General features: G+C 36.3%; 2 protein-coding genes across 4 annotated transcripts in view; both read right to left on the bottom strand.

Moving 5' to 3' along the window:
- Positions 1 to 1,080, bottom strand: part of LOC111868315 (MLX-interacting protein) — a 176,088-nt gene extending 175,008 nt beyond the window's left edge. For 2 of the 3 annotated variants that reach the window (XM_023858861.2, XM_033753005.1), the window contains exon 1: positions 650 to 1,078. In XM_023858861.2, coding sequence (XP_023714629.1) covers positions 650 to 972 — 323 coding nt within the window. In that variant the 5' untranslated portion in view covers positions 973 to 1,078. Of the gene's footprint in view, positions 1 to 649 lie in introns of all 3 variants that reach the window. The other variant, XM_023858862.2, reaches the window with a different exon arrangement.
- A 4,692-nt stretch (positions 1,081 to 5,772) lies between these two features.
- The window catches only part of LOC111868313 (ATP-binding cassette sub-family C member 9), a 206,824-nt gene continuing 199,305 nt past the window's right edge, over positions 5,773 to 13,291 (bottom strand). Inside the window, exons 41-43 of the mRNA XM_023858858.1 lie at positions 12,921 to 13,106; positions 12,229 to 12,295; positions 5,773 to 6,035 (exon numbers count right to left, since the gene is read on the bottom strand). Coding sequence (XP_023714626.1) covers positions 5,940 to 6,035; positions 12,229 to 12,295; positions 12,921 to 13,106 — 349 coding nt within the window. The 3' untranslated portion in view covers positions 5,773 to 5,939. The remainder of the gene's footprint in view (positions 6,036 to 12,228; positions 12,296 to 12,920; positions 13,107 to 13,291) is intronic.

The raw sequence follows: 13,291 nt of genomic DNA, 5'->3' as shown, positions 1-13,291 counted from the left end.
ACTAACTTACTGCATCCATTTCTAGGTTCAAAGAGTAATCCACGCAGTAACCAATTGCCTCACAGCTTGCTTGGCTTCCTCTTTGACCTTGATGTTAGAGACAGTACGTTCCTCTAAAACGTTGATAAACTTCTACCAACCAACTGCATCTCATTCTAGAATATATCTCTTGTTATATATGTTATTTTACTTCTTCGTGAACCTGTCACGTTCTGAATGCTCCGAACACAGGTAACAAGCACTACTTGGTTAATTCTGTTTAATCTCGCTAAAAAGAAGGTACCATACTTTTATAACATGTCAATCTACTTCTGTATAAATTAAAAAAATCCACATATACATAAAAGTTATCACTTTGTATCATCAGTTATTAAGTGACAATTCACACATTTACAACGGTTTTCACACATCATTGTAATCTGCGGAACTCTGAATGTCACAAACAGTTAAATTTGTTCTACTACATACTTTTTTGCCTACACACACTGTCAAACTTCTTCCAGTCACTGCCACCATTAAATATGGAACAAAAATGGTCAATATTAGTTGACATAATATGTATTTCTCACACATTACGACTGGGTTACTGAAAAGGTCTGAACACACAAAAAAGGATTAGACTACTGCTGACACTTGTGTATTAACTTACCTGTATGCCAAGGACATGCATTGGAACAACTTGCTTAGTGATGAATCTATGGATATTTGTTGTGCTGCCCTTTCCTTTGTGTTTAGTTTACTAATCTGAAGAGTCACATCAACCGTATTCGGTAAAGAGGGTCTTCCTTCTTCTTCAGGTACTGGCACTGCCACTAGGTCATCATCATCTTGCGCTTCTAACTCAAATTCTGATACCATAAAGTGACCCGAGTGTATTGTTTCTTTCTCGGGCTTTTTTGGTTTATTGTCCACAGAATCTGTTCCCTGCGTCATTATGGTCACTTTGCGATACATAAGTTCACCACACTGCATTTGTACTGATTTCAAAAGTATGTCACTATCACTCCTAGCCGAATAAGTTTGTCTTTACTCCTCCAATAACTAACCAAACATCCCATTTCTCATCTGTCGCCATATTACGATACGACGTGACGTATCAACAATACGTGAGCACTCTCTCTCGACAAAGTATCAAACCACTCTATTATCTGCTGATCCACCAATGTTCATTATGTAGGGTTTCAATAGGCGTATAATCAGATCGGGCTAGGAATATTGGCACATCTTCGAAGGAACATAATCGTTGTACTGTAAATGCGACATTTAATTAAAAACGTGCATTATCACATAAAATCAATGGTTCATTATTATTCTGATTTGTGAGTATTCGTTGTCCTTGAGTCCTTGGATGTAGATGTGCGCGTTTAACTTTTTCTTAAGTTTCTTATTTATATAGCTTCGGCGGTTGAATGGTTAAGGTATATGAAACAGTTGACTGAATGAAAACTGGCAAAAGAAACCGAAGTGCTCGGATAGAACCTACCCTCATGCCACTATATTCATCATAAAACCCATATGACGTGGCTGAAATCGAACGCGGGCTACAGAAACGAGAAACCGGTGGCCAACTGTCTGGGCTGTCTGCACGCGTGAAATCTTCGAGATGAATAACGAGGCACTCTCGCACTAAAACTTAAGTGTCAGATATAGCAGATTTTTAGAGTAATAATCGAAAAAGAATCCGAGTATACCCCCTGCATTATTACGTTCAGTTGGACAGATGAACCGATCAAGTTGATTCCAGTGTACAAATCACCTAGTTGTATTCCGTCCGTGTCCGAGACACCATCTATCATGTTTTTGCTCAGTTCCTCCTGACAGTCACTAGGCTGGTACCTCAAATTAGGTCACTGTTGACACTTTCAGAAATAAAGAACAGAGCAAGTTTTAGCAGCAGATTTTTAATTGTCTTTTGTCCTTGTTTGTACTACAAGTAACTAGTTAATGCATATTACTTCTAAAGCTTTAGTCTTCTTGTTGGTTTAGCTGAATCTGACATTTTGGTGAACTCTGCATCTTTGATAGAATAAAAATTGCAACAATAAAATAACTAAAATGGGAAAGAGAGACTTGATTATAATTTCAAACACTCATGGATGCCTCCAGAACCTTTTCCAAGGTAAGACAGCCAGTTTTCCAAGGGCATCAACCAGAAAGTTTGCCAGAAACCTTAAGTCATTCAAGACTATTTTTACTCATTTACATGGTGTTAAATCGATTACTCCTTTTTAATAATATACTTCGCCTAATTTATGTATACATTTAGTTTTTTCATAACTATTCTATTTTAGAAAGACTTAAATTAAGAAATTGTGGATTGCGTAAATCATCAAGCGCTGTATTACGCTATGGGCTATACATTGAGTGGAAGATGATGTAATGCCTCACGACTTCTTATGAAGCTGATAATTTAGGGGCTTTCCCATTGTTCAGTAAAACATTATATAAGCTTCATAAGTTGGTTAGCTCAGTACTTCCCAGAGTGTAGCCAATCAGAGATACTAGCTACTGGTAGACATAATGAAAACACTGGGTAACAAAAAATCAATGGGCATTGATGATATTCCAGAGTTCATTATTAAAAAATGTCATCCTCAACTACTAAATGCTCTAGCATACCTAATAAATCTGTCATTTTAATCTGGTTATTTCCCCTACCAAATAAAATTAGCAAAAGTGAAACCCTTGTATAAGAAAGGTTGTACTGCAGATGTTGGGAACTACAGGCCAGTGACATTAATTACGGTTTTTTCTAAAATAATCGAAAAAATTATGCACAATAGACTTTTATCATTCATAAATAAGTACAGCATAATCAACAATAAACAGCATGGATTCTGCAAAGGAAAATCAACACATACAGCAATCACAAAATTTACAAAAAGGGTTTACAGAGCACTAGATGAAAAAGAAACGAGTATAGGGATATTTTTGGATTTATCAAAAGCGTTCGACCTAGTAGATCATGATATATTTCTAAGTAAGATGGAAAGAATGGGAATACGAGGGGTTGCACTAAGGTGGTTCCAAACATACTTAGAAAACAGAGAACAAGCAGTAAAAATTACATACAGATGCAAAAAAAAAAAAAAAAAAGCTAATCGCAACATTAATTACCTATCCTGAAAGAGACCCATCAGCTATGGCGTCCCACAAGGTTCGTTCTGGGACCAGTGTTGTTTCTGTTATACATAAACGACCTGGAGGCCAACATAGAACATGGGAAACCTATGTTCTTTGCTGATGATACTAGCATTTTTATAGCAGGAAATAGTGCTAATGAAATTCAAAGGAAAACGAATGAAACAATAAATAAAATCACAGAATGGTTTGAGAGGAATCGATTAACTATTAATAAAGAGGAAACAATAGCAATAGCCTTTCATCATCCTCAAAAACTACACCTTGAATGCCCCCCAATAAAGATTTATGACACTGTTATCAACTACACAGATCACTCAAAATTTCTGGGAGTCTGGCTAGATAAGCATCTAAGATGGACTACGCATACACAAAAGCTAGCGAACAACTTATGTAAAGAATGTTTTGGCCTAAGGGTAGTTAGAAGAGTGACTGGACTAGAGACTGTCCGCACATTATATTATGCTCATTTCCAATCTTTATCATCATACGGACTGATATTTTGGGGCAACTCGGTAAATGCAAAATTGCTCTTTAAATTACAGAAGAGAGCTATAAGAGCTATGACCCAGGTCCCAAAAACGACTAGTTGTAAACAAATTCTCAAATCATTACATATATTACCCCTACCATCTTTGTACATATACGAAACTCTAATATACATAAAATCCAATTCAAATGATTTCACAACCAACTCAGGATTACACTCATACAACACAAGGAAAAAAGACGACTTGCACATCATCCCATGTAATACAAGTCTATGCAAGAACAACTTTAACAATGTAGGACTTTGACTGCTAAATCATCTGCCACGATATATTAAAGAAATACCGGTACTATATAAGTTCAAAAACGCTTTGAAAACTTACCTACTCAATCATTGTTTTTATAAAGTGGATGAGTTTCTCTCGTGTGAGACAAACACTATTCAATTATAATCACATAATTCATGAATAATCAGTTTGGGAATCCCTACTGCGCAGTTTTCCTTTCTTTTTTCCAGCAACAAAGACAGCACAGTCAGAGCTGTACCTAAATGGGCTAGTCTGGAGAGGTTGCAGATACCAAGAAGCTGCACCAGGGAGGGAGAACAGATGTAGTGAGATGTTGCAGTGTAGAGTCTGCAGTGAAACGTTATACCAGTGCTATCATCAAATTCACCAATGTTATCTCTAAGGCCGCGCCATAGCTTAAGCAGTTAGTTGCTGGCTTCCCACCGCTGCAGTCTAGTCAAATGGGATTTGTGATGGACAAAGTGATGCTGAGGCAGGTTTTCTCCAAGTACTTCAGTTTCCCCTGCCAATCCTCATTCCATCAAATTCTCCATAAGCATGATCACGGTACAGGACATATGAAGGCCGACGTGCCGAGGGGACCAAATATGGATACCACCTCACACTATATGAACTCTAACTATTGTAATCTACTGTAATCTATTGTAAACAATTGTAAGCATTGTAACTTTACTCTCTTATTGTAATCTGCCAATGTACAGTAACTGACTTGTCCTATATCATGTAACAATGATCTATAGAGACAAAATAAATAAATAAATACATGACATCATGCTAGTTGCCGGCAGCATGATACACTTTTCCTTTTATTCTAGATAGACAAAGCCTGGTACTGGACCTGTTAAGATGTGTGTGTCTTTCCTCAAAAGAGAAACAAAGGACTACACACAGCCTTAGATAAGTGTTACTAACAATGTCAATTTAGGACAATTCAATAAAGTGTAAGTGTTGTGAATTTGTCGTTGGTTTCATTATCTACCTTGTTGAAACTAAAGCCCACTTTATGACCCTGTGAAAGTCTCATGTTTCCGATTGGGTGGTGCCCAAGACATCATACTACAGAACATCAGAGTTGTTAAACAATGAAAGATGAGGCTATGCTTCTCCTGATCCTCCAGAGTCGCTATAAGGGGATTCACAGCGAGCAGCTTCGGCCATCTTAAACTCACGTGTGACTTAAGCATCACACACAATTACTACTATAGTGTATTCTGAATAAAAGTATATTTTTATTAAATAATTTAAATTGTGGTATTAATATTTGGTGTATTTCCTTTTTTTTTTCAAACTTTTATTTATTTATTTATTTTTTTTTTTCAAAAAACTGGGTGAGAGAGGGGGCATGGTCTTGTTTGCTGGCGCCCACGTATGCATTTCTGGACAGAATTTATGATTCTTAGTGCCATTCAGATTCTTCATGTGAGTTATTTTATGCTAAATATCACCTATATAAATTCTCAGTTGCGCAAAAGTTGCAGTCAGTTATCCATCACACAATTTTGATATCTCTCAAAATGAAGCCGTTATCTGTTGGTATTGCATTTATTACAGATGATTTGCCAAAATAACAGTACAAAATTAAATAATAATAATCTGTTACTGTGACAGAGGAAGAACAAGAATTGTTCATACTCATTAAAAAATTGTAATTATATGTTGAGATTTTAAGTTATGAAAAATGACACTGAAAAAATATTTAAACTTAAAAATAAAGTGTTGCTATACAAATTCATGCTAGACAAGTGGTTATAATCCACCGACAGTGTGAGTATGAACTTACTGTGCTACCACTGCAATTTTTGGGGTCTTTCTTATAATATCAGTTAACAATAAGTCATGAAACCATTTTTATTCTGCCTAGTATGAAGTTCAGATTTAAATAAATATTTCTGCATTCATGCATACATGTCCAGTGTCAAAACAACATATACAGATTTGACTTTAGAATTATTCACCATCTGCAACAATTCACTGATGAGTAATAAAAGGATTTTAGAGTTTTTAGAAGTCCTTGTCCCAGCCAGAGGTCTCATCTGGTGGAACATATTTTTCTTTGGGAAATTTTTCAAAATTACCGAGATCTGTTGGCCCATGGATCTGAAACAAAACAATAGCAACATATTGCATACTTACTAAATGACAGTCATCAATCTCTCCTAATACAAAGTGTGTCATTAAATAATACAGCATATGCCAGAACATTTTAGTTTCTGAGAATCTATGCATAGTTTCCATAATATGATGATTGCACAGAGTGAGCAGGACAAGCTCACGAACAGATGGCAGAGGATAAATGCAGTAAAGATAGTGCCTTCATGACACAATATTTGCCATTCATCTCCTGCACATCAATCTTCATCTAAACTGTCATCACAATATCACGTGAACAAAATACCAAAAACGTTTTTATAACGCAGAAGAGAATTATAAGAGTTATTTTTAATGTGAGCCCCAAAATATCTTGTCGGGGACTTTATAAATGTTTAAATATTTTACCTTTTTATTCCCAATACATGTACTCCTTGCTGTTGCTGGTAGCAAAGAATGCATCTAAATTTGTAATTAGCAGCAAGATATATACGATAAATACAAGACAAAGCATTAACTTGTATTTGACTTCAGTTAACTTGACCAAATGCAAGAAAGGTCCCTACTTTATGGGTATAAAGATTTTCAATCATTTGCCTCGGGATATAAGGAAATTGCTATATGATGTTAATAAGTTTAAAGTGGTTACTAAGAAATTTTTTTTACAGGAATATTTTTATTCAAAAAATGAATACTTCGAGTGGTCTGATAAATGAAATAAAATTTTATTTATATTGCTGTTTGGGTCACATTTTTATATTGACTTACACACTTATTTTACATTTGTATATTATTTTGCAATTGTATGTGCATAATGTATCATATTAATGTATTATTGTATTACCGAATAGGGTGTAATGTCTTTGTATTACTGTATTACCAACTGACAAGGCTGCTTGTTGTGCGGCCATTATTGTATCTTATTTTATTGTATGTGGACATCTTCTATATCCTAGGTGATGATCACTGTTATGGATTACTCTAAGAAAAATAAAATGAATGAATGAATGAACTGAACTATTCATCAGATATTACTCTAGAATCGGTTACTTTGACAATCTCACAGTTAGAGTTCACCCAAGTAAAACAGGAAACAAATTAGAAGTTCATGGAAGGATCAGAGGCACCAAAAGGTAGGGGATAGAGGTTGTGTGCATGCGTGCATCAAGTCAGGCATCATCCCACAATACTCTGAAATCTAAAAAGAATCAAGATTGAAAGAAAGAAGGAAGTATATGAAATATTAATATAAACAACTTAATGATTGTTTTGTCCTGAATTCTTTGGAGAATTTGCAAGAACAATCTTAAACATAAATCTGTAAACAAATTTTCTGGCTACCCACCCCCACATGCACATACATCTGTACACCTCGAAAAACTCTGTCATGGAAAAATTCTAACATTAACCATGGAAAGGAAAGCTAAGAATGGTTAAGAATTGTAAGAAAGAGTAAAAAGAACAGATTAAACCTACTTGGAACTAGTTATATCGTGCTATTCATACTACCAAACTACAAAAATATTTGCTTGTAATATGTTTCCATACAAAATCTGAAGATCAAATAGATTCCAATGATTCCACAATATTTTAGCTCTACCTTAATTTATATATTCCATTTAAAATTTAATAAAAATGTAATACCTTTCAAAAAAGGTAAAGAAAAATTCTAGTAATTGAGAATAACAGTAACAAATCAAATTACATTAACAATGAAATTAAAAGCAGAATGGCAAGGCTGCCGCTGCACAGAAACAACCCACAGTACTTCCTCACAGTACCTTCAAACGGTCGCTGGCATAGATAAAGTGAAAGCCCGTTCTTTCCCCAAAACATCAACTTAAAAAACTTCACATGCTTAATTAAAAGAAAATCTGTACTGAGTGATGAACAAGGGGAAAATGATTTAAATTTCACAATTTTAACACAAGTGTGCCAATCCAATCTAATAGGCTTGTGGTGTGCAAAAGGTTTAAGTATATAAACCATAATTTTCCTCTTGTTTTGTATGTGAATTGGTTCCAGTTGGTTCAGGATAGAATATACTGATTCGCTTTCATGAAAACAGTAATATATGGTCTGGTTCCTTAAAAACAAGGAATCTCTTGATTAACTTAATAACTTGTTAATTATTCTTTTGTCCCACAAGCCCACATTGATGACACATAATATTATTAGTGACTAGCATAAAGCTAGTTGAAATTTAAATGGGAAATTGTTAAAAACAAAATTTGCCAGAAATGTTTGACATTAATAACGTCTTGAACTCTGGAAAAACAGTTACATTTACTGTAACTTCAGAGAACAACACATTCCACTAAGTGGTGCTGCTATCTAGATAAAATATCGTAGGCAAAATGTTTCTATAAAAATAGTATTTATCAGAAATGCCTAACCACTCTCTTTCTTCAACTGGAAACAGAACATCACAATGACAACTCTCTAATTCACTACTGAACAGCAGAGATACAATTCGTTTAGTCATAGCTTGACCAACTATAAAAGACGTTGATTTGGTGATATGTATGTGTATATATATATATATATTTATTGTGATATGTAGACCTGCTGCTGGGCAACAACTGCAAGATAAGCAAATATACAACAGCTGTTACTGAGTAATGGCTTCACAAACGATCATGTTTGCATGGTAACAATTGCAAACAGCAACAGAGGAACAGCGTTTTCCTTGCGGTTCATGCCGAGGTGTTATAAACAAGACAGTTAATGAGAGTGAGGTAGAAGGAGAGAGAGTCTGGAAGGCTTCCAGAGCTATCAGACAGAAAATATGGTCATGAGTCCTGTGGGACTCTAAATGAAGAATCACTTTACTGGCAAGGGCCAGCAGCAATTTAACAACCAGAGTGAGTTAGGTGAGTTGTGACTCAATAGTTGGGGCAATGAGTTAGTTGTGGGACAGTCACTAGCTGGTAAGAACATAAGCACGGAAGCAGAGGACATTGTTGGTATCTGTCACCAGGCAATGACTAGTGAAGACACAGCAAACTGACTGAGGAGCCTTTGTGTGTGCTGTGGTTACAGCGATCTTCGGAGTAGCGCAGTGAGACTGTCGTAGTGATTTGTAGTTACATTCTGTTCAATAAATCCAATCATCCAAATTCTGTCTATAGTTACACTCATGTGTGGCAATATATTAAGCAGGGAGCCTGAATTCTGAATTAAATTAACAATTCTGTCACATTTCCAATGAAAGAAGTCAGTTCTTCAAGATGACAAGATTTATATACTAATACACCACATAAACATTCTTTTATATTTATAATTTCCAGGCTGATGTTTTAATGGGTAAGATAATATAACTGAAAATAAAGGATATACTTAACTTCTTTTCATATGGCACCATCATTCAGTCAGGGTGATACAAGAGCAAGTAATCAAGTATCAATAATAATAACATCTCAATTTATTGCTTTTTTCTTCTGTTACTCTTTTGTTTTCATTTCCCACCAATGTAATCTGATCTACCATGTAAACCAAGAAATATAAATGCACATTATAACAAATTTCTTAAAGTTGTCCAAAACGTGCAAAAGAAGTAAAAGAGAATATTCTTTCTTTAAATACTGTAAGTTATATTTCAGATATAACAGTATATTGTTTGGATGGATAGCTGGCATTACAACCCTATAAAGAAACATTTATTTAAAGAGTTATATCTTCAGGAATATATGAGTAATGCTGCATATTCTGTTGAAAGTCAGCCAACATCTTGGAGGAACTTATTAACTCCATCTTCAGCTGATGTTACCCACTTCATGCTAGCATCTTGCTTGTATGATTCTTCAACTTTCAAGATGGAGGCAATATGTTCCTCTGAAACAGTGGCTGATTTTCACTGGACTACACAGCATTATATAACAAAAGATAGAACTCTTCATTATCACCTCTCTGAGAACCTCGAATCCAACACAATTATTCGTACCTCCTAGTACAGTGACGTGAGAAATGGACACTAATGTCAACCTCAGTATGCCTCGTCAATTGTATGCTGCTGACATCAGTAAGAGGTACTGACCTATGTGGCATCTAAACTAGTCATCTGTGATGTCATGTATCTGATGTTTACTTTGAATCTAGTGACATAGCTTTGCTGTTGGTATATCTACACATATACACGGTTTGTCCAGGATCCGTTAGGACTCCTAGTTTTTTTTTTTAATTTTGCCCTGCAATGCCATCTGTTGGCGACTTGTGGCGTTAAGATTCTTGAAGTTTGAGCTGTGGCTGTCTATAATTTCAAAGATCAAGCATTGCTGCATCATGTGTTCTGATCTTGAATGTAACAGTACTGTTCTGACGCCCATCAGAAAATGGCAGTTGAACAGAGAGCCAACATCAAATTTTGTTTGAAGTTAGGCAAAACAGCCAGAGAAGTGTACAAAATGATGAAACGTGTGTATGGTAGTGATTGTTTGAGTCGCTCGAACATTTTTTGATGGTATGCTGTATTTCGTGACGGCAGGAAGGACATACCAGACGCTCCACATTCATCAAAGCCGAGAACAAGTCGCAATGAAAAAAATGTAAAAAAAGTGACCGAAATCCTGGCATCAGACAGATGTGTTTCTGCAAGACTCAATGAGAAGCTTTTGGGAATACAAAGAAAGTACTGTGCATAAAATTTTGACTGAGGATTTGGGCAAACGGAAGGTTTGTGCGCGGTTTGTACCACACGTGCCGTCAGGCGATGAAAAACATGCCAGAGTGGAACACTGCAAAAATATGTTACGGTTGGCCCAAAGTGATACAAAATTTACAAAATCGATTGTTACTGGTGACGAGACATTGTGTTTTCAATATGAGCCTCTCACAAAGTGGCAGAGTGCAACGTGGTTGAGTCCAAACAAGCCGAAACCAAAGAAAGTATGCATGCAAAAGAGTCAAGCAAAGACACTGCTAACCGTTTTCTTTGATTCCAAAGGAATCAGGCATAAGGAATTTCTGCCAGAAGGTCAAACAGTGAATTCTGATTATTATCTCGGAATCCTCAATATTGAGAGCAAGGTTCCTGGATGCCCTTCCATGACAATGCCCCACCCCACAAATCGAAAATCGTGCACGATTTTTTGGCCAGAAAAGAGATCACAGTCCTTGATCATTCTCCGTATTCGCCAGATTTGTCTCCATCAGATTTCTGGTTGTTCCCAAAAGTTAAGTTGGCGATGAAAGGAGACCGTCGCGACACCATCCAGGACATGCAAAGGGAATGTACCGCAGTTTTAAATGTGATTCCACAAAAGGAGTAGAGTGACTGTTTTCGAAAACTTTTCAATCAATTCCAGCTATGTATTGATTCAGAAGGAGACTATTTTGTATAAAAAGAGTGAAATTTTGAAAATAATTCACGTCTTGTATTTTTAATGAATGCAGTCGTAACAGACCTAGACATGCTGTGTATGACTATTTCAAGCATTATCGTTTGTTTTATTAATATACAGCATATAAATTCATAATGAATAAAAATTCCAACTACTTTCAGTTCTGTTTGTTGTTCCTCTCTGCATGGTACACTACTTGTGTCAGAAACAGATATCTGCTTGTAGACAAAACAAAGAGCTTCATGTTGGTATAAGGTAGTTCTTTGTTGTTACTGATTGGCAAAATATTGTGACATGTTGAGCTATGGATCACCCCTACCTCCCCAGCGGCACGTGACGGTAACGCAGCGCTCGCGTTACTATGGTAATAGGCGAGTTCCCACCCCGCCACTCCCCTCCATGGTGACGCGTCACCGCTTCCTACTGTGACGTGGCAACAGGCACCACTGCGGCTATATAAGGGAACTGCACAGCAGCTACAAGTTAGTTGTTATGTGGCTACGGCAGAGTTGTACTGTGACAGCCGCCGAGTTGGAACGTAACCGTCGCTGAGTCGAGTTGTAATGTGACAGTCGTCAGTGCGTTACCAATGAGTTCTCAGTTCGCAAGTTACGAGCTACAGACGCGTGTGCGATAACCAGTGATAACCAGTTATAACTGGAGTGTGTAATTCAGGGAGACTTGTATAGCTCCCGCGTTATTAATACGTGAAGACTCTTGAAGACAGTGTTAAGAGATTTTGTTGTAGGGTTTGTAAAGTGTGGAAACCCGTAATATTGTGATAATTAATTGTAGCCGTACATGAAACATCTCAGTTCTGCTGTGCATAAAATAGCCTGATTAAATAGATAATATTTACTTACAGGTCGGATGACAGGGGCCAGTATTTTCCGGTTCCGGAGTGCTTCCCAGTTAAAACCTTGGAACCACCTATAATGAACACATTTATAGACATATTGCAGACACATGGATGAACAGATGCAAAGGCATAGAAATACCACTCCTCTCCTTCTATTCAAATAAGGAGTTCAGCAGGAATTATATTTTAACAATTACACTCATACAATTCAGCTATACATTTCTGTGTATGGTATCAACTAGTGCAGACTCAGACTAGTAAATTAAATTTTCTGGTCATAACCTGAAAAATGCATACTGTTACCATATTTGTAATTTTTAATTAATGAATAATCTTTCACACTAAATTTGTAGACACTCCAGATCAAAACTAGGTGGATGCTCCAGTTCAAAAACATATACATGCTCAAGATTAGGGTCAGATCTGCTTCAGTTCAAAACTAGGTAGATGCTTCAGTTTTGAATTAAGTAGACACTCTAGATTAGAAGAACTGGCAGAATGATAAATGCAGATTATAGAGGAAATCATTACTATGCAGGTTTTTGAATTTATTCTTACAGGCATCATTACTGGGAATGACCATTATGATGTATTTAAAGTTATGAAAACAGGTTTGTTAAAATAAACACTATGAACTAAGTATTATAAATAACATCTACCTCTGTCTACATTCTAATCCAGATATTCCCTACATACCTGTGATTTTTGATATCCTGAACTCCAGCTTTCTGATATCCAAGCCTCTCAGTGGCAACAGCACGACATAATCTGCGCACTAAATTCTGTGCTCCCTTTGTCACATGCTTTGGAAAATGCACTGCCTCAATGCCTTTGAGGATTAGATTATAAGTCTGCATGTGGTCTTTGCCCCGGAATGGTGGTCTGCAAAACACAAAACATCATCAAGTCTGAGAAGAAAGCAGTCTTCTGCGATTTGGCACCATGTATATGTGGTGTTAAACGACGTTTCGGAGGAACGTATCGCCTCCATCTTCAGGGTAGAAGAAAGAATATAAGAAATCTGCAAGCAAAGAGACCGCTTGCAGATTTCTTATATTCTTTCTTCT

The sequence above is a fragment of the Cryptotermes secundus genome, unplaced genomic scaffold (genome assembly GCF_002891405.2).
Source record: "Cryptotermes secundus unplaced genomic scaffold, Csec_1.0 scaffold1244, whole genome shotgun sequence".
In the NCBI taxonomy this organism is placed as follows: domain Eukaryota; kingdom Metazoa; phylum Arthropoda; class Insecta; order Blattodea; family Kalotermitidae; genus Cryptotermes; species Cryptotermes secundus.
The sequence above is the reverse complement of the archived record's forward strand: the minus strand, read 5'-3'. Positions and strand labels throughout refer to the sequence as shown.